The sequence below is a fragment of the Aedes aegypti genome, chromosome 3, assembly GCF_002204515.2.
Source record: "Aedes aegypti strain LVP_AGWG chromosome 3, AaegL5.0 Primary Assembly, whole genome shotgun sequence".
NCBI lineage: Eukaryota > Metazoa > Arthropoda > Insecta > Diptera > Culicidae > Aedes > Aedes aegypti.
Window position 1 is genome coordinate 202,948,863 of NC_035109.1, and position 22,556 is coordinate 202,971,418.

The 22,556-nt window shown below is 36.8% G+C and overlaps 1 protein-coding gene across 4 annotated transcripts in view; it reads right to left on the reverse strand.

The window, feature by feature from the left end:
* The window catches only part of LOC5572476 (metabotropic glutamate receptor 2), a 66,361-nt gene that overhangs the window by 38,042 nt on the left and 5,763 nt on the right, over positions 1-22,556 (reverse strand). For all 4 annotated transcript variants that reach the window (XM_021854475.1, XM_021854473.1, XM_021854474.1 and 1 more), the window contains exons 2-7: positions 15,138-15,948; positions 5,613-5,783; positions 5,245-5,389; positions 4,928-5,179; positions 4,691-4,865; positions 3,670-3,926 (exon numbers count right to left, since the gene is read on the reverse strand). In XM_021854475.1, coding sequence (XP_021710167.1) covers positions 3,670-3,926; positions 4,691-4,865; positions 4,928-5,179; positions 5,245-5,389; positions 5,613-5,783; positions 15,138-15,893 — 1,756 coding nt within the window. In that variant the 5' untranslated portion in view covers positions 15,894-15,948. The remainder of the gene's footprint in view (positions 1-3,669; positions 3,927-4,690; positions 4,866-4,927; positions 5,180-5,244; positions 5,390-5,612; positions 5,784-15,137; positions 15,949-22,556) is intronic.

Below are 22,556 nucleotides of genomic sequence, written 5' to 3' on the forward strand. Positions count from 1 at the left end.
CATTTGCAGAAATTTGCAAATTAAGCATTCACCACTAATTTCACACTCAAATCGACTCAAAACATGAGGGAAATCCCGGTTGAGCCCCCATGTGAGATTGAAACAAGTTTTATTAATTAACTTTTGATTATTAATATTGAAATTATACGGGATTTCCGTCAAATATTACACTTCACTCGGAGCAACACTGAAGTTCGTACGGTTGCTTTAATATCTCGCGGAACACTGTACTTCATATCTCTCTTGGATCAGTTCATCACTCGTCGTCCGTCTCTTTTCCCCTTACATTAATATAACAAAGCCATATAAATAAGCTCTTATTTGAACTTCATAGAAAAAATCGCAAATATACAATTCACTGTAGCTTTTGATTTTCTCGTCGAAATGATTTGAAATTAACAGAGAAGATGCTTGGATATCACATGTTTTGAATGCTTAATGCAAAGCCGATAGTTACTTTGACTAGTTCACAAATTAATGATGATGCACCGTTGGGGAATACTTTGAAGCATGTGAATATCCTTTGCAAAATAGTTCAAAATCTTCAAATCACGACAACCTTCGATTCCATCGTTAGAATATTTTCAAATTCACGGAGAAGATGCTTGAATGTTATATCTTTCGAATGGTAGGTGCCAAATTTTTGGACATTTTTTTGTGTTAATAACGGTTTCTGGCACACCGTGATGTGTATATTAGTGATAATCAATAATTTCATTTAATGCAAGCAAATATCATCAGATCCACGAGAAAACGCCTGCAAGTATCCATGCATGCGACATTCCAGTATATTTCATCAGATGGCCAATTTATATCAACAGAACAAAAACCATAATCTATTTTGGACATCACCTGATTTATGCCTTATATACTCATGTTAAGATTTTAGATGAACTTAGCTTAAATTTTAGATTCATTTAAACTTTTAAACTTTTTATGAATGTCAATTCAGAGCTCTATTATATCATTTAATGTATGTTCTTGAAACGCACGACCTCTTGCATTCGTACACGCAAAAAAAATGTGCGGTAGAAACTACCATATTAGGGGGTTAACTTAAGCGCTCGCACCGGCAATTTTCAGCAGACCAGAAATGCGCTTGATTTTACCATGTCTGTAGTTGGAATCAGATTGTTGTAAATTATTTCCGTCAAATGTACCAGTAATGCAGTGGGGTGTACCGTAAACATAGTAAATCGGTCTGAATTCCCATGGTAGTTTTAAGAATGGGCGTAGTCAGCTAAAATCTGGACAAACATTTGAAAAGGGCCCAAGAGGTCTTGAGCCTTTTTTTAGAAACGTTGCTGTTGAGCCCTTCTTAGCCCGCCCACGCAAACTAACACCACTATCAGAGAGATTGGCGTTAGCTCTACCTGATAGTGGTATTGGTGAGTGTGATCGAGTTGAATTGGGCTCAACAGCGTCTTGCAAAGCCAATGTTTACCAATGTCGATGTGCCCTTTTGAAATGTTTGTCCAGAAATAGTTATTTTTACCACAGAATTTTTTCCCGTGTAGGTTTCACAGATGTTCTGATAATACAATTTTCAATTTTGATAGTTTTGAAGCCAATTAGTAACTGTTTTGAAAATGGTCATCATTATTAAGTAGCATAGTGTATTAATAATGCAATGCATGATTTCCCGTACATATATTCCTGACCATCTCATTAGAAATGAGCATAGAACGACTAGCCTGTCCAAATTATATGCATGTCCAAGTTATATACGTTACCCTATGAGGCGATTAAAGAATTATATATGCAAATCGGAATTAGATTTTAGTTTGAGTTGTCACTCAGCAATGAAAATTATCATTATTATTGATGGGTTACGAAGGATTTATTTTCAAGTTTCAGTTCAGTGATGGTAGTCTGCTTGTGTCAAATACTTTATAGCATGACGAGCGTAAAAAGCTGGATACATACACATTTGTTCTATATCCCTTTCGGGACGAACCAGCACAATTGTGCTGTTCGGCACCCAGGACATTGAATGATTCTTTAAGCCAATAAATCATTGTTTTACCAAACTTTATTGATTTCGATTATTGAATTATCATTGATACTTGTAATTAAGCGCAAAAACCAGCACAATTGTGCTGGTGCCGGCCCTTCCCCGGTCGATGTTCGTTGAGGACTACCAATTTTCATTTTCAGTATTTTGATCAAGTTAAGTGGTTGAATCTGATTCTAATGTCCACAATAGTGCATAATATAGTATTGGAACATGAATGAGTGATTACATACGAATCATAAAAATTATGTACCGTACAAAAACTATGTTGAAGAAAACTATAGCTTTGGTTTAAAACCTTTTTTTATATAAATCCATATTTGAAATAGATTGAGAATCACATTTATTGTCTTAAATCGCCTATAGCAAAGTTTAAGAAGCAGTAAAATTTTTGGGGAACGTTCAAAAATTACGTCTACCATTTAGGGGAGTGGGGGTGTACGAAAGTGTGACAGTGCATGTACTAGGGGCTTGGGAAAAAGCGTGATAGTTAGCATAAGAAGGATTTAGATAGACTTAAAAACAATGGACGTAATATTTGAATGTCCCTTTGCTTTGATAATCTGTCAATACCATGTTGAATCGATAATCCATTTCGGTGTTCTACAATGCATGCTGGTTCAATATCTGCTATAATATTTATGAAGTTGGACAACTGGACCTTAAAACCTACTTACTATTTGCTTCTGAACTGCAGAGTCTTTTAAATGGCGTACTATTGTTACTATGATCAATTCACCGCAGTTCGCCTTAGGGGTCGTACATAAACCAGGTGGTCATTTATGGAGGGGGGGGGGGGTGGTTTATGGCCATGACCACGGTCCATACAAATTTTAAAATTTGTTTGTGGACAAATGACCACAAAGGGGAGTAGGGGTCTTAATTTTGGGAGAAAATGACCACATGGTTAGCGTGGTCATTGCATCCTTATGCTCCACACGTCTGCGCCAAATGGCGACAGTTTCTTCGTGAGGACCTCGCCCACGTTGGACTTTGTGGGTTCCGTGGCTAGTCTCGTCGGATAGTAAGCGACTTGTGCCATGTCCGTTGTCTTGTGTTACAAAAACATTCTGTGCAGCTAAATGGCTGAGGGCGGTATCCGTTTTTTGTTTATTCTTTCGTTTCACTGTCTTCTCTTCGGTTTCGTATTTTCCTTGGTAGCTGGTTTCAAATTTCTTCTAACTCATGGTTCTTACGGGAACGCTGCCCGACTCGTACATCCCGGGCGCCTTTTCCTTGCCCTTTAAGCGTGGATATGGCCACTGCACTGTTGCTATGTCCGCCTGACATGGCTCAGCTAGCAATTTCCTTAGAAACCATGCACCATTTCGCTACGTACCCAAGTAGCTGAATAATGGTTTATTCAGTATGCTTGAGAGTGATTTGAGAGTCCACCGCGAACTCCACCACATGTTGAACAAATCACAAACTAGCAGAGGCCATATGGGAGTTAAGCCCTCACGTGCAATGTTAATCCCAACGAAAGAGGAAATCGCGATGGAATTCGACTTTTGTGTGTTTTTGGCCTTCAAATGTATGTGACTAAATTTGAGTAACTGACTGGATTTATTTTGTGCTTTTGCATGGTCACAGCTCAGTATTGAATCATGGATGCATTTAAAACTCGATTATATGTATAAATAACAATATCTTACCTTCCATATTCAAGCGCAGCTCTCCCTGGTAGTACTCGCCCACCTTGATCCATTTGTACTTATCGGGTTCGTATTGTTTAAAATGAATGATATTATATCGGGCCGGTCCGTCACCGTTAATATCGAAATTAAATCTATCGCCACTTAGGCCTATAAAGTCGGCTTTCCTTAGGTACTTTAGCAAATCTGCTCCTTTTGTGGGGTTCATCTCATCGCACAATCCTGGCTTACTTCCACACAGCTCCTGGTGCATATTCCTAAAATGTGAACAAAAAGAACTATAAAGTATGTTTCTGCAATTTCTCATCGTAATAGGCTGTTTTTCATCACGCCAATCTGTCATGAAACGACCTACTTTCCTGCACTGAAGTATGCAGTGCGGGAATAGTCATTACGCAACTGAAACCAGTGCTGTAATGATTCATTACGCAACGCTTTCTCATTACGCAACTGTTTTGAGTTACGTAATGAATCATTACACAACAATTTTTCAGAAATTGTAAAATGATGGTGAGTGCATTCCGATATAATTTCTGATACCCTCAAGTGGTCTCCTACGAAATTGCAAAAAATGTTTTTTGCAATTTCTCATCGTAATAGGCTGTTTTTCATCACGTCAATCTGTCATGAAACGGCCTACTTTCCTGCACTGAAGTATGCAGTGCGGGAATAGTCATTACCTAACTGAAACCAGTGCTGTAATGATTCATTACGCAACGCTTTTTCATTACGCAACTGTTTCGAGTTGCATAATGAATCATAACACAACACTTTCTCAGAAATTGTAACACAATGGTGAATGCATTCCGATATAATTTCTGATATCCTCAAGTGGTCTTCCACGAAATTGCAAAAAATGTTGTACGCAACTCGTTGCAGAACTCGATTTTTACAGCACTTGTCATAATTATCCTACTCGGCAAGCCTCGTAGGATAAATTTACGACTCGTGCTGTAAAAATCATCATTCTGCAACTTGTTCCGTAAACTACTATTCCAATTTTTGCGATTTGAGTACTTACTTGAATGCGTAACCGAACGCCATAACTGCGTCGCTTACAAACTGCAGTTGATCTTCGAAGTCGAGCGTATGTTTCGTTAATTTTTCTGTCGCAGAACAAAATTTCGTATACTGCTTGTTGTACGGCGTCGGGGGAGAGTTAGGATACTTGCATTGGAAATGATCCTCCCAGAATTCTACAGAACAAATGAATTTTCAATACTATGTTACCAGTCCCAGTAACCGCCAGGTAACTCACCGATAAACCACGGGTTTCGAGAATTGTTATCGACTGTCAAATTCAAAAAATATTCCTCGAACCCTATCACGGAATTTGCTTGAGGTTGCACGGACAGAGTGCCTTCAACTTCGGCTTCGTTGCCATCGGATACCAGATTTCGGGCACTCCAGCCGTCCGAGCCTATCCAGGAGAATACGCCCGTAACATTCTGTCGGCGAACTGCTCGCATGACTTCTGCCACTTCTTGATCAGAGCCGAATATTATCACGCCTGTGAATGAGACATAGGTAAGCATATTACAATAACGTAAATTAGTTTGTAGAATGTTTACTTACCCTTAGCTCTTGGTTTCGTCAGTAATTTAATAACTATGTTATCATATGCGATTTTTTCCGCTACTCCAGAATCTTTTACCAACTTTTCCTTGATCGCTATGCAAATGCCATGTTTGGAAAGTAAATCATCAAGTTCTTCAAAAGCCTGAAAGTACATTGGAGATTTTGTGTGAATTTCATGAGTCTTAGTTTCGGTTGACATTTTTTTTAACATGAAAATAATAACACTAAGTTTTAGTTATCTTGATAGATTAAGAAAAAGTTGATGCTATTTGGATTTGACGTTATAAAACTGTGTCGGATCCAAAATGGACCACTCTACAATAATGGATGGATAAAATTTGATTTAATTTCTCAAAGGGACCTACCTTTATACCATAGTTACTTTCCTCGTAGATTATGGATATATAACTCCAACCGAGCTGCCGGACGATGTCGACTATTGCCTTAACTTGATAATGGTCAGATGGTATTGTTCGAGAGAAATATTCGAATCTTTGTTTATTGCTCAATTCAGGGCTTGTGGAAAAATATGACACCTACAAAAAATCGAAAGGAAACAAGTCTGATATTGATACTGCCCCAAATTTTGCTCGACGGCATGTCTACTATAAGCTGAAATATTGAAGGGATATTTAGATAATTTTGTTCGCATTTCCGTTTGGATTTCCCTGGATACCGTAAGAAATTTGGTCATGGAGCAATTCCACCGAACATGACGATTTTTTTTTAAATTTAATTTTTGTATTTTTTGATTCGCCTGAAAATTTGCATACAGATTCTTTATGACCAAAAATGCCATTTTGCACCTTCAGACCGCCATTTTGAACCTCGCCTTATTTTTGAGAAGGGCGTATCGGAAAATGCATGGCAAATCTTTAATAAACTGTAACTCGAAAACGGTTTGTCCGATCGATTTGAGATCTTCTACAAAGTTGTAGGTATTGCTTGAGACTATATGGAGAAAAATATGCAGGGTAAAAAAAGTTACAGATTATTTTTTATTTCAAAAACAAAACTTTAAAATCGATTTTCTCCAGAAACGCAGTTTCGTTTTTTTTTTTTTTTTGAATATGTTTTAGGGGACAACTTATGTGATTTATTGCACAATGTTTCAAAATGGAAGAATTATGGACAAAAAAGTTATGATTTTTTAAAAAATTACAGATTTTGAAAAAAAATCGAAATAGAGGAAAACAATATTTTTTTATGTGATTATTTGAAAGTACAGAAAAATTGCAATCAAAAAGTACTTAAGTAAATTTTTTCTAGGTTGCATCAATTTCGAGATATACAGTCATCTCTCCCTTACTCGATATTGAAGGGACCATCGAGTTAGGGAGGTATCGAGTTACAGAACACAAAAGCAGTGCAACTGCGTTCCAAGGGACCATCGAGTTAGCCATGAAAACCAACTTTTACTATGGTTCTCTTACTCGATATCGAGATACGGAATATCGAGTAAGGAAGAGTTAACTGTACTCATATTTATATAAAATTTTCAAATAAAAAAAGTAAAATAGGCCCTTTTCAAACATATATCGTGTTTCTCCATTCCAGAAATATTTTAGTTTGATTGAGTGAATCGTAGCTGAATTGTTTATTGTTTGATCAAAACCTATATACTAAAGTATTTAAAAAAGTATGCACGGTAAAAAAATATAATCGAAATTTTCAAATGAAAATTTGAAGGTCATTGTTCTTAAAAACCGCAAAGTTGATGTTTTTAATTTTTGGATATGTTTTGCAGCATATTGTTTGTAATTTCTTGCACAATGCCTCAAAACGGAAAATTTTTGGATAAAAAATAAATTATTTAAAAAAATATATAAAACGAATTTATGTAAAATGATATGTTTGGTGCGTTTTTTTGAGTACAGAAAAATAACTATATATTTTTAAATATGAAAAATTTCTATCGAAAAATACTCAAGTAAAATTTAGCTGAGGTGCATCACTTCCGAGATATACACGGTAAATCTAAACGTGGCATTAAAAATGTGATTATATCACAACTGTGTACCTTTGGTCCCCAGGGCTAAGCCCGGCTAATGGGTAAAGCCCTCTCATCGCGGCAAGATCGTACAACCATGAAGAAGAAGTTTGTTTTTTTTTGTTTGTTTTTGTTTTTTTTGTTTTTTTATATCTATATACTGCAATTTTATTTCTTAATTATATCAACTACTTTCTTGTTATCGTCACAGCTCGAAAATTGTCTAACTTCAATTTGTGTTTCAGAGATAGGGATAAATGAGTGATATTTTTGAGTGCCTTGAACTGTTTTTGCACTTGAAAATAGTTGGTTAAGTTCTTGTGCAATGATATCATATTCCTCAGTAGTTGAATAACAAAAGAAGATTTGTGTAAGCTGCTCTTCTTTCCGATTTTGAGATTGGGCTTTCTCAAAAGTTCCTTAGCATTTTTTATCGGATGGTATGGCTCTGATAGCCATACGTTTCAGTGTCCCTCCTAGGGCATCGCATGGCCCTTTTCCATGTGATGTTGTAAAAAAATGTCATTTAACTTCTATATCATATTTGATTTTAAATTGCCAAATAGTTGAAAAGTTCTTCCTATTTTTATACTGTGATGCAGCTCCGTCAGACATAAAATGTTGACAGTTAATTTGTGATCCAATCGCAAAAAATCTATCATTTTAGATATGAATAAGTTGACAGATACAGAATCGTGGCGCAAATCTTCTGAAATTACAACAAAACTTAAATGATTGACTTTGCCATCTTGACGATAATATATTACAAACGGATGCAAAGTAGCTTGCTGAGCATTTCAATGATGGCTTTGAACTTCACCTTGAAGAGTAAATGTGTAGTTTTCTGAAAAATCACAAATTACCACATATTCACCTTCTATCAAATTGTTTTTTGTGTTATTTAAAAATGTAGCTTTCTCTTTTTTAATGAAATCATGAGGTATTAGTTTCTCCAATTTACGAGTAAAATATGATACAAATTCATCAGGCTGCTTTAAAAAAGTTTTAATATCACATCTGTCGGTTGTGATCCACTGTTCAAATTCTAATTCGTCAATGCCATTCTCTTCGATTTCTGATAACAAGCTTCGTTCAACGGTAGTAGAATCTGAACATTTTTCACAACAACGTAAGGTGCAATCCACTGTTTTTGTTTTACATAATAAACTATTAGTAACAAAAATTAAATCATGCAGTAAATTATATTTCTTTAAACTATGGATTATCAAATTAACATTTTCGTGAATAGTGCATACGCACACATTATGTGTTCCAGAGCTAGTTAACAATTTACAATTCTTCGGTCTCAATTTTGCAAAAGATGAAAATCCTATTTGAACACCACTATGTAATTCAGTAAATCGATTAAACGACTCTCTTTATGTAGTCATCATTACAGAAACATAATCACGTTGGCCAGGCATCACTCGGCTAGTTTCATCATTTTCGTAAAGGTTTACTACAATTTCTTTTGCTACATTACTTAGCCCGAAAGATGTACGAGATTTACTTGTTCCTTCTAATGACTGTTTAGCTTGTGTTGCCAAATACCTGGATGTATTGAATGTATCCATTGTTTTCTGAACCGTCCATGACCTCGGCAATATTGAAAGTAGTTGGATATTGTTTTCCTTTATTTCGATTTTTTTTTCAAAATTTGTAATATTTTATAAAATTATAACTTTTTTGTCCATAATTCTTCCATTATGAAACATTGTGCAATAAATCACATAAGTTGTCCTCTAAAACATGTCCAAAAATAATAAAAATCACAGATGCATTTTCATAGAAAATCGATTTAATTTTTTTTTATTAAAACAATCTGTCATTATTTTTTACCGTGCATATTTTTTTTCCAAATAGTCCTAAACAATACCTACAACAACCGCAAAATATATCCAAAAATTAAAAACATCAATGTTGCGATTTTTAAGAACTATTAGCTTCAAATTTTCATTTGAAAATATCGTTTATATTTTTTACCGTGCACTCTTTTTCCAATACTTAAGCATAAATGTTTTGATCAAACGATAAACGATTTAGTTACGATTCGCTCAATCAAAATATTTTTTTTCTGGAATGGAGAAACACAAAATATGCTTGAAAAGGGCCTATTTTTCTATTTTTATTTGAAAATTTTATATAAATATGAGAATATCTCGAAATTGATGCAACCTAGAAAAAATTACTTGAGTACTTTTCGATTGCAATTTTATTGTACTTTCAAATAATCACATAAAAAATTATTGTTTTCCTTTATTTCGATTTTTTTTTCAAAATCTGTAATTTTTTAAAAAATCATAACTTTTTTGTCCATAATTCTCGCGAAACATTACAAAAGGACTTATGTACAAATGAGAGGCTCTCTTTGTTTACTTTCTCTTTGATTAATAACTGAGTCCCATTAACCCCTTCTGTTGCGTTTTTTGTATAAAACGCTAGTCATGGAAACTGTCTTTCGATCTGTAGCGAAAAACTTCCAAAAAGCTTTAGTATTCCACTGTTATAATCGAAAGAGAGCAGGAGAGGAGAGAATCTCTCATATGTACATAGGTCCTTTAGTAATGTTTCGCGAGAATTCTTCTATTTTGAAACATTGTGCAATAAATCACATAAGTTGTCCCCTTAAACATATCCAAAAATAAAAAAAATCGAAACTGCGTTTCTGGAGAAAACTGATTTTAAAATTTTGTTTTTGAATTAAAAAATAATCTGTAACTTTTTTTACCGTGCATATTTTTCTCCTATAGTCCTAAGCAATACCTACAACTTTGTAGAAGATCTCAAATCGATCGGACAAACCGTTTTCGAGTTACAGTTTTTTAAAGATTTGCCATGCATTTTCCGATACGCCCTTCTCAAAAATAATGCGAGGTTCAAAATGGCGGTCTGAAAGTGCATAATGGCATTTTTGGTCATAAAGAATCTGTATGCAAATTTTCAGGCGATTCAAAAAATACAAAAATAATCGGGTTTGCGAAACGGCGTGGAACCGCTCCATGGATTCTTCAGGGTCCCACTAGAAATCCCCAGGAATGAATCTGTAGGACCAAGCGTGGACGTCAGCAAGGAATCATTAACACTTCAGTCGTCGCGCTGTTGTATTTTGTACAACAGTGGTGAAAAAACCTCGCTTATGGTACAGCATCAGCGTGGTGGTTCTGACGGTTGCAAACCGCGCGACGATTGAAGGGTTAAATAACGCTGGAATCCCATCTACAAACCTGAAGATTTTGCCAAAAATTCTTTGAATTTGGCTCGGGATCCACCAGATCTCGTTAAGACTCCCGCTTAGAATCTCCCAATTCCATTGTGATTACGGTCAAAATCTTCCATGTCCTGCTGAGAAGCCGAGAGAAATCCATCCAGATCAACCCTACGTGTATCACTGGAGAATCGTTGAGTGGATAGGAATCCGTTCATATCATCAATCCAGTGAATGGCTCCAGCAGCACCGTAAACAACATACGCAAGCAATAGTGTCCCTGGACAATCCACCGCATCCCGATATCGGTCGAGCATTCCCGATGATCGGTACACAAGCAAGCAATCGTTCGGAAGCGGAACCAACCCGCCAAGTTAGCACATCATCACCATCAACCAAGCAATCAATCTTTTATCGCATCCGTCCACCAACACCATTCTGTGAATCGTTTTCATCAAAGTGTAGCTAGAGGTATTCGTCGTGCATCAACCATGCCACCATTCTTCGAGGTTTCTGCACAGGGTAGATCAACCAAAATTCTCATTAATCGTGTTCGAGCAAACGGTTTTCACGATGGATCAACTCACCTAGCAAATCAACAATCGACTCGTATCATCAATCAACCAACAACAGTTCGGCCAGCGGTTTTGTTCGTGGATCAACTAAGCCACATTCTTCGAGGTTTCTGCACAGGCCAGATCAACCACCATTCGCATCATCGTTTTCTGGCAAACGGTTTCCACGGAGAATCAACCCAACTGGCATACTCGGTTTCTAAGAGTAGATCAACCGGAAAAGCAAGCGCCAACTAGTCGGCATCGTTATCATCACTTGAACCACGCAATCGCAGTTTGGCTAACGGTTTTCTTCGTAGATCAACCACGCCATATTCGTCGAGGTTTCTGCACAGGGCAGATCAACCACCATTCTCATTCTATAGTGTTCGGGCAACGGTTTCTACGGAGGATCAACCCAGCTGGCATACCGGGTTTTCTAGGGCAGATCAACCGGAGCCACACCAAATTCAATTCACAAACAACTACGCAAGAATGTTCAGAAATTGTCATTTCAGCGGGGGGCAGTATGTTCGATTACGAAATCGTCATCTGCTCACGCATCTCATCAACGTGATCAATTTGCTGCTAAATCCATTTAACAGAAGCCAAATCTATAGAAAACGAATACCCGATCAAAGCAAGCCAGCAAACGGCGTTCATACTGGCTGTGTGAATCTCATCCAAGCAGCGCAACAGAACATCCATTCAATGGATCATTAAAATAACCAAAACGGCCGCTATGGAAAGCATAGATAGCGCCACCGTAGCCTTGTGTGTTTGACAGAACAGCAATGCTGTCACAATGTTAAATCCCATATACAGTGGCGCCTTTGTTTTGATGCGGTGAGCACTGGCAGAAACTACCTTCAATGATCCATTGTTTCTCATCTCTTCATCTACGCTCAACGCCCATCCAACAGCCAGGTCGTATTCAACACAACGCAGTGGGCATCGTAAGCTAATCATCCAGGTCTTTCACTCAAAGCAGTGCGCAAAGCAATAGCATTCATCTCCGTATTTTGGTTCGCCTTTAAAAGCCAACTCATATGTAGAATCACGGTAAAAAGAAGCAAGGTATTATACTCCGAGAAATGACATTTGGCAGTGACGTCATTCCTATCGCAAACTCGAACGAGTGCAAAAGAAAGCAAGGCCTGCTCTCCTTTACTATCCTTAAGGCCTCATGCTTGACGATAGGAATGACGACACATGTTTTGATGGAAAATCGTTGTTTACACGTGGGAATAGCCTACCTTGTTGTGTATACCGTGATGTAGAATAAGTGTATAGAAATAGTCATCTCTCTGAGCAGGCGCGCTGCCTGTTCGGGGAGCAATAAATCAATTAATAAATTCAAAAAGTGTATCTCAATAGTCATCTCCCTAAGCAGGTGTGCTGCCTATTCGGGGAGCAATAAATCAATCAGTAAAAGTTCAATTTGTGCTGTTCTATTTCGTCGCCGTCCACTGGAGCAAATCGAGTCCACTAATCTTTTAGGAAGGCTGAAAATCAATTGATCCACTGTGAAGCTCTGTTAAAGCTATTCTAACTGTCGCGTGACAGGAAGAATAATGTTAAGAGGAGATTCAGCGAATGACTTTTCAAGTTCTGATTGCTACTTTGGTAGTTTTTTATTTAGAAATCGACTAGGATTTAGGACTGGAGATGGCTCAGAAACTTGCATTTCTGCCTGGAGTGTAACAACCTTTGACTTGCACTTTATTGCTTAAAGATATGTGCAGATTGAGCGTGTTTCAAATGCCACTCTTGTACAAGTGGTTGGAAATTGAAGCTGATCCGATGATCTAGACAAGTGTATAATGCATTATGTACGTTGGAAATCACCGTCGTTGAGAAAAATCCCTACGTTCAGTACACTTATGCCCTCCAAAGTGTCGCTTGGATTTTAGACGTCGGTTTCCCAAATTTGTCAGTCTTTTGAGTTTTCTCGTTTCTTGGTTCTGGTCAAATTCTCCATCAGCTTCTATTTGGATCCAACCCCACTGGACTGTGTGCGTCACAACGACATGGAAATCACAATAAATCATTCCTGGGAGAAATATTGAGGAAGTCATCGCCGAGAGCAAGAACGCCGAATATGTTCAGAAGCGTTTGAAATACATGCAACCCGATCGGGCATAATTTGAAGGCCGAATGAAGCAACCAAGAAAAAACCTAGGTGTTTTAATTGCAATTAATAAAGAAATAATCACATTTCTCGTATTTGATACTGCCGTTGCACCAGTGCTAACTGGAATATCCCCATGGTTTCGAATTCTAATGATAAATTACTCCGTTTATGATAAATTACTCTTTTGGTTTTGGAGTCAACTGAGGATGGACTTCAAAAAAATGCGGAATCTGGACTCTGAGAACGATCCTAGCAGAATCTCGACTGCTGTGGAATTCTTCAATAATCCAGAGGAATCTGAAGGATTCTGATCAGTATCACACTGTTAGCAGAAGAATTGTGGCAGGAGTCTTAGTGGAATCTAGCGGGATCCTAAGAATGTCTAGTTTTTCGGGAATCTCTTGGTTTTTCTTAGCGGGATTTTGGAACCTACAAAATATGCTGGCAAATCTAAGAAACCCTCTGGGAAGCTTCAAAATCTAAAAATTTCTAGACTCTTGTAAAATCCCGATGAGATAGCCATAGACCTCACGTTCTAAAGGCCTTAAGCTGAAAATGAATCGAAGCCAAACGTCAAATTTACAAGAGCACAAATCTGGAGAACCAAAAATCCGTTTAAGCTGAAAACTTAATTAATTGGTCACTATCAGGTGGTGACCAATCGATTAAGTTTTCAGTGCAAACGGGCGTTCGGTTCTCCAGATATGTGCTCTTGAAAATTTGAAGTTTGGCATCGATTTATCTTCACCTTAAAATTTCATTGTTACTGCTATATTTCTATTGAAGTGGTGTTTTCGGCGGTATATAATACCGGCTGGTGGTATATGGACCTACGCACGGGTTCACTATTTGACGTTTTAGCGGTGCCGTGTTATTTATTTGACCATGGAAACCAGTAAATTCGGCACCGCTCAAACGTCAAATTAGTGAACTCGTGAATCGGTCCATAATGGACCAATGCATGAGTTCACTAATTTGACGTTTGAGCGGTGCCGAATTCACTCGTTGCCATGGTCACGTAAATAACACGGCACCGCTCAAAAGTCTCGTGAACTCGTGCATCGATCGCACAATATTAAAGTTAGGGATGTTGTCTATAGCAGCGACACGAATTCGGATTGAAATAGCTATTTTTTCATATATATATATATATATTTATCGCTAGCAAAAAACGATGCAAATGTTCATTTACCTGCACTTTGTGGGTAAAATGAACAGCTCTTGGGGATTAAATGAACATCATGCAAAAAACTTAAGCAAAACAATTTTTTTGGGAAAAAAAATCATCGCATTTCTGAACGTGAATGATTGAAACCCATTAAAAAAGAAATCTGAATGTTTCAAATTTGACATCATATCATAACGATATTCACTTCAATGAAAAATCTCAAGACTTCCGAGCTAAAAGTTACGTCAGTTCTAATTTTCAAACATGATTTTCTGAAATCTTAGTTTTCGTTCATATTTTCAGTATTTTTACTTTAATTGACCTCCGTGTCAATCTGAACACTCCGGTTTATGGTCTAAATCGCCCGTGCGTGATAAAAATTCATTGGAACTTGTTTTTTCTTGGTTAAAGGCATGGTGTACATTTTACTACCACTTCCCCTATCGGCAAGTTTCGATAATTATTTTAGTATATCATATCATTTTAGTATTTCATTTGCCTGAGTGGATCAGAACATACACTCAGGCAAATGAACTATTGAAATACATAGGAAGCAATTATGAAAACTCGCCACAATAAATCGGGTTGAAATTCATAGCTTTGCCTTATGAAACCAAAATTTGAAGACAAACAATGTTTTCGCTGCAACCTGGAATTGAACCAAGGACATTGCGATCGATAGGCCCGTGCGTACACCACGCGCCTATCGACACCTTGATGTGAGGTGATGCTAAAACGATTCATAAAGCGTTCGTATTGCAATAATCGTTCCACCTTTCATAAGGCAAAATGTATGAATTTCGATAGTCTAGTTCACAGCTGGTACAATATATTCTTACCTGCGGAATCTTGAACAGTCGCAAAAGATTGGCCACTTGGATGGAAGTCACTGATGAAGCAGCTCCAACAACTCCGGAGATCACCTTCTTCTTGTGCCCCTTGCTGCTGCAGTTGTTGTAATCGGTAGCTTCGTCTATATTGCTGATTGACCCTTTGATGAAATCTACCGCCATTTCTAACCCGTACGTATCTTTGTCACAGTCATCCAGGATGTGGGCTCCAATGGTAACGTTGGGTATGAGATTGTCCATGTTGATTTTGTCCAAAGTGTATAACATAGTTTCCAACGCTTGAATGCCTCCCTGAGGCATGATAGGGCCACATGTTACCGAGTCCTCTCTGGAGTGAACCATCATCAGGCCACCCAGGATAAGGTCACCTTCCACAACTGCCTCTCGCTTAACTGGCCAATGGATGACATGGGGTTGTTTGGTGTTGTTACGTTCTTCTACGACGGAATTGGCATTATGTCGCACAAAATACCGATTCCTGTGCAATTGCTGAAATCCATGTCGTTTGTGCTTGAGGGAAAACATGTTTTGGCATAGATAGCTTTGAGCATGCCTGCTGCTTTTGTTACCATGCTTTTCGACGAATTTTATCTCATGGCCACAATCGTCCAGATTGTAATAATGGTACCTCTGGCGGTTTCTTCCAAACCCGTGGTGTAACAATTCACGTCCATCGACGTGCGACACATAGCTCAACAAACATAAAATAAAATCAACATTGATGATCAACACCAATTGCTTCATTTTCTATTCTATGGAGACTTTTGATTTGTTACACATCGTTGAAATGTAGAAAAATCTGTAAAAATGTGAAATATCTTCATGAATTATAAAGTGCCATCATGCATATAGATAGTCCCTCCCCCAAGGCCCAATGTCATCCCGCATGGCGCTATTGGCCAATTCAATAGATTCGCAACTTCTTCAAATTTTCATACAAAATGACCAATTTTGAAAAATCTAAATCTGGATCAAATTCGTAACGTTTGTGACGAAATTTTCACACAATTTCTATATAACTTGAAATTAAGTCATCTTTTTTTTAGACACTCCGAAAAAATCATGCGATTTTACGTCTTTTGGATGCACATAAAAGAAGCGAGCCAAATGACGTGATTTTGTGTCACATTTTGAATACGATGGTGTTTGATTTGGGAAATGTCAATCATAGCGGCATCGTTTTCATGTCCTTCATCAATTACATCCGGAGTAATTTTCATGATTTTTAGTAGTGTACGAGATCAAGAGTAATTACTATTTGACTTAAACTATTGAATATTGTTACACATAGCATGGGTTAAAAATACACAATTTAGTTACACACTAGAGTGATGCAAATTTTGGAATTTTGGCTCTCCTATGCTTAAACGTTGTTAATTATGGTTAATAGCATCCTCCAGTTTTGAATGATTTGGAAGAAATTTAGCTGTGCATACACCATTTGATGTTTACATGGAGATTACTATGGAAAACGCCAAACTTTTGTGCTCAGCTCTCTATCTCTTCGTCATAATATTTTGTGGAAAACTGAACAAACTTTTCTTATGTGAATTCCTATTAGCTACAACTTTGTCGAAGACCACATTTTGATTGGACGTCAGATTACAGTGTTGCTTCTGGCGGGAAGAATAGATCAAAGTAATCCAGGCTACTGTTCCACTGCAAAAAAGCAGTGTTGCTCTGAAAGTAATTGAATGATCATCTCAGTATGATTTAGACTTTATTATTGTGCATTCAGATTAACTTTAGACCGAAGTTCATAAGAGAAATGAAATATCACCGAAAGTTCGCCGAAGTTCGGCGTCGGCATTCTACCGAAGTGCTACGCCGACAAAGGCAATCCTTATGCGTCGGCGAAGCACCAAATTAGAATGCCGACGCCGAACTTCGCCGAAGTTTTGACTGCCGAACTTCTAATTGTCACTCGAATTGTCAATATCAATTATTGATTGTGCATTCAGATTAACTTTAGACCGAAGTTCATAAATGAAATGAAACATCACCAACAAAAATTCGCCGAAGTTCGACGTCGGCATTCTAACGAAGTGCTTCGCCGACAAAGCCATTCCTTATGCGTCGGCGAAGCACTAAATTAGAATGCCGACGCCTAACTTTGCCGAAGTTTTGACTACCGAACTTCTAATTGTCAATATAAGAAATTATCCTCACGTCCAATCAAAATGTGGTTTTCGGCAAAGTTGTATCCAGGAAGATTTCACATGAGAAGAGTTTGTTCACTTTTCTATGGGTTATTGTAAGTATCAGTTAGAGGACTAAACACAAAAGGTTACCATAGTAATTTCCATACAAACTTTAAATTCAAAGTTTTATAAAAACATCAAATTAATTGTAAAATTTGTTCAACTGGGTCATTTCTAAGAATTTAAAAATTATGTATAATAAAATTGTTCTAACTTTGAAGCTCACAAAACAAAAGAATATTTGTAATTATATGTGAAAATCAATGATCGATCTTAATTTTTATATTTCATCAAATCCGATACATTAGTAACTTAGATTCAGCAGTCCAAATTTTAGAATCTTGTATGGAAAATTGAAAATGTTGCAAACTTCTTTTAGGATTCAGATACGGATAACTAAAAATCAGAGAAAACTAGAAATTATAGTATACATGTTTCAGCAATCTTCGAAAAACGTGTATTTTGGTGAGTGAAGAAATTCACTGTCTCCTTCTGTTTGGGAGTTATTGTTGTTTTTCTCACAAAAATATGCCTACTTTGATTGAATAGGCAGCGCGCGCGAACGGATGTGTTGAAAATTGATCTGTTTTTATCGTTTCCGAAAATTACTAGATTCGGCTGGTGGAACCGTTGAAACGGCTGGTGCAGTATGTGAACAAAGTGTCTATAGTCAATAGTGGAAATGAAACGGTTTAAACGGTTGCCTCTGCACGCGTTCTGCTGGGCAATGTTTCGCTAAAGCCCAATCAGAAGGTGAAGATGCATCGTAGCCGGACCTCAAATTTTCGGGAGCACGGGTCTAGAGAGCCGGATAGTGGATCGGGCTGAGGGCTTGATTGAATGCTCACTCGTTGGTGGTGACTAATCGATCAGTTTTTCTGCTTGAGCCTCTGTCTGGCTCTTTAGATTTTTGCTCTTGGGGGTTTGAGTTTTGGCTTCGTTTCATATTTACTAGAAAAACCGTTTTTTGTGTCATCGCGTTTAAATGTAAAATATATTATGAAACGAATATTCATTACGACAACAGTTCGTCACTGTAAGTATCGACATAGAATCTTGTACATTTACATTGAAAGGCCTTTTACCTGATTTTTATAATTCAAAAAAATATCATTTGAATGGTTCGACGCTAAAAAAATCGACTTATCGTATGTTCATGTTGTCTTTAGAGTACTGATAGATGATTTTTTTTTAACTGGAGGTTGCATGAATCGCATCACTTATCAAGGTGAATCCTGATCATGCAGCTATGATCCCTCCCCACTAACAAAATTCCTTCCCATGACAACCATGGAGATGCAGAGGTAATCTCGGTCTCTAGTAACAATGGATGTCACACTAACATTCCTTCCCTTCCTCGATGACCGTAAGGACGTGGCCGGCGCCGTTATTGACTTTTTAATGTGTGGAGTTCTCGAAAGTGTACATTGAAGATGAAAAGCTACTCCCAAGCTACATCTCTTGGTTCCTTGTGCAACTTTGATTATTCTGATCAATCACGGAGTAGCAACTGCGAATTGTACGGTCATCAATGCTTTTGCTTATGCAAAAATATGCTTACTTTGATTGTGAATATCTCTAATTGGGGAAAATGAAATAAATCTTTTGACGGCACTTAAAAGACAAAATAATATTGTATATTATATCTAAAAAAAATACAAATGTGTTATTTTTGCAACTCTAGCAAATGCCTTAAAGAAAAACGGGATTTTAGTAAAAAAAACTTCGATAACTGTTGAACTAAGTTAGATAGGTATCATCAATCTTTTTGCATGAAAATTTGCGTTAAGTTCTAAAAGTCTTTGATAGACTACTTTGACAATAAATCTGAAATAAGAAAGATAGGGCGATAAAAATATTTTAAAAATTTTCATCGTATGTATTTTTTTTTATTTTGCATTTTGAGCTTAAAAGTTAAATATTAGAAAAAAAACGATCTTTTACAAAATTGTTTAAAAAAATTTAATCTTTTTTCGGTGTTGTATGTCCACAATATCTTATAAGTAAATAATATAATCATTTTTCTTATTTTCATAAATAATAGTACATACTCTTAGGCAAAATTGTAAAACGTCAAATTTTGATCTATTTTGCCGTAAGAAAGTTTTTCTGTAGCTCACAATTTTGCCAATCTAGAGCATTTTTCCCTAACCTTCGTAGGGTGGTCCAAGAATAATAAGTTTTTAAACACTAGTTTTTCTAATATTAACTTCTCGTCAAAGTATCCTATGAACCACTCTTAGAACTTAAGAAAAACGATTTTTCATGGAAAAATAACACATCTGTAATTTTTGATATGAATTACAATTTTATTTTATCTCTTAAGTGCCGTCAAAAGATATTTTTTTATGTTTGTCCCAATCAGAGATATTCACAATCAATGTTTTTGTGAGACAAACAAGAATAACTCCCAAACGGAAGGAGATAGCGAGTATCTTCTTTCACCAAAACACGTATTTTTCAAAGCTCAAAAAGTGTTTCATAGACCACTTTGATGAGATATTTGAGTTGAAAACGCTAGAGCTAGAAAATCAGGTTTGTTTGGACCACCTTATGTCTCCATATGAAAAAAGCTCTAAATCGGTCAATTTAAGAGATACAATATAACTTTTTTGGCAAAGTTGCTTGAAATTGAATGGTTTACAACTTTGATGAAACATGTATACTATAATTTCTACAAATAAGAAAGTAAGTTACATCATTTCTTTGAAAATGTGGACCCCCCCCCCCTTATTTCCAATAACACAAAACAAAAGTCCAAACTTTTGCACGATGATTTGATTAATTGTTTCATTGATGTTGAGCAGTTTTCAGATTTTTCCGCCAAAATTTTGTGAGTGCACAAACATGACGTTCTCACTGTTTTGACAGCAAAGGTTGTCTAGTTTATGGCCTTTCGAATGCCACTGAAAGAAAAAAAAAAAGGTGTGCGAGAGAGCGCAGCATTTCTTCAAACAAAAAAGTTTGAGTCAAAATTTAAACATTAATAAGGGGACCACCCAATTCAACTTTTTTCTCAGAAGATGCAAAACTCAATCACATATGAGGGGGTTAGAAGCAGTGTAAGTGACAAAACTCTAGTTTTGAGAAAATCGACTTTGAAGTTTTTTCAGCAATCTTCTATGAATTATGTTTTTTTTTTCTATTTGACGAAAAAGTCACCTGAAAATACCATTGAAAAGCTTGAAAACAGTAGAATTTTTCAATATACTCAACTCAAAACCGACCAAAATGTCACTTACACCCCTTTGCATTTGGGCCCCTCAAATGACTTCTCTGAAGGTACGTCTAAAATCGACGAGAACAGAGAAAACACTTTTTCCTGCTAATTTGTCGATTCGGACCATTGTGCATTGTACTCTCGGTCTGGAACCATCTTGATTTTCACTTAAACACTAGGTTTATCCATTTTTGCGGGGGCCCAGGTAGCCGTAGCGGTAAACGCGCAGCTATTCAGCAAGACCAAGCTGAGGGTCGTGGGTTCGAATCCCATCGGTCGAGGATCTTTTCGGGTTGGAAACTTTCTCGACTTTCCAGGGCATAGAGTATCTTCGTGCCTGCCACACGATATACGCATGCAAAAATGGTCATTGGCATAGTAAGTTCTCCTCAGTTAATAACTGTGGAAGTGCTCATAAGAATACTGAGAAGCAGGCTCTGTTCCAATGGGGACGTAACGCCATAAAGAAGAAGAAGTTTATCCATTTTTCCAAAAGTTTTCTCTGATTTTCAGTTCTCCGTAACTGAATCCTAAAAGAAGTTGAACTTGGGTGCATACAAGAAAATGTATGTTTCTCTAGTATTGATTAAATCATAATTATGCACAAATACTGCGAAACTTAATTCTTAAAAATCGAAATAATGAATGAAACTTAGCAAAAGAGAGTAGGTATGTCGATGAAACAAAAGTTTGCCTATTACGTTCACTTTTGTGCTTGAAACTACCGTTGCAATGGAACCGCCTTACAAAGATCCAGATTTCCAAATAGCTGGCAAAAACTCGATTTCCAAACTTAGTTTTTAGTTGAAAAAAAAAACAAAGTCAAGCATTCATCTACTATATCAGATAGTTAAGAGAATTTCAAAATAAAAATATTTTTCACATTTTCGCTTCAAAACTCAACTAGTTCAAAACCCGTGCAAATTTAGGTTTCATCATATTTTTTCCTGGTCGATAATTAATTCTTATATAGATTCAGCATCCTCGGATACAAATTTATATTCAAGTGTGGTTAACCTTATTACATTAATACTTATTGTTGTAGATACTTCTTTATTTCGTACAAATCGCCCCGTACCCCGCTCCTCCCCGCGGAGATATTTTGCTCAAACGCGCATTTAGGACTAAGGCATAGATTGATGAAGATTATTCTTGCCTAAGTTTGCCTGAAAGTTAGTTGTTTGAAAAAGTATGAAAAACCGCATTTTTGTAAGAATTTTGCTCTATGAGAGCCAGAAAATTATGACTGTGCCCAAAATAGAGTCTTCAACCCTAAATCATGTTGCAAAACACTTGTAATGGCAAAAAATAGCAAAATATTGAGAATGCGCAATTTTTGACATGATTTTTTTAAAAAACTGGACCAATGTGCGCCTTGGAGAAAAAAGTTATCCTAGATCAAATTTGCTGAAAGGCGTTATTATTAATGTTTTTTCCTTTATTATATTTAAAAAAAAATCTATAACAGAAGGTCGAAAGACAATACTTCGAAAGGACAGAAGGTCGAAAGACACAAGGACACAAGGTCGAAGGACAAAAGGTCAAAGAGCAAAAAATAAGGGAAAAGAGGTCAAAAATGTTATTTTAAAGCAGAAAAAATATCTCACCGAAGCGAATCATTTTCGACCTTTTGTCTTTTGACCTTTTGTCCTTTAATCGTTATAACCTCAAAACTATTTGCCTAACAAGCCATATCGGTTGATCGAATGCTGAATAGCTGCAACAAGATCATCCTGAGATCGACTCCCGCCGTCAAGGATCTTTTTGGATTGGAATTTTGCTTGACTCCCAGCGCATAGAGTGTATTCGTGATCCCTAAGAACATGCACAAATGTTTAATTGGCAGAAAATCTCAGATTATAGCTGTGAAAGAGCTCATAAGATCACTAGCCTGAGATGCAGGCTCTGTCTCAGTTGGGACGCAAATCAAGAAGAAGATGTAAAAACACTTACACGTTTCTTATGCATTAGTTTTCGAACGACACG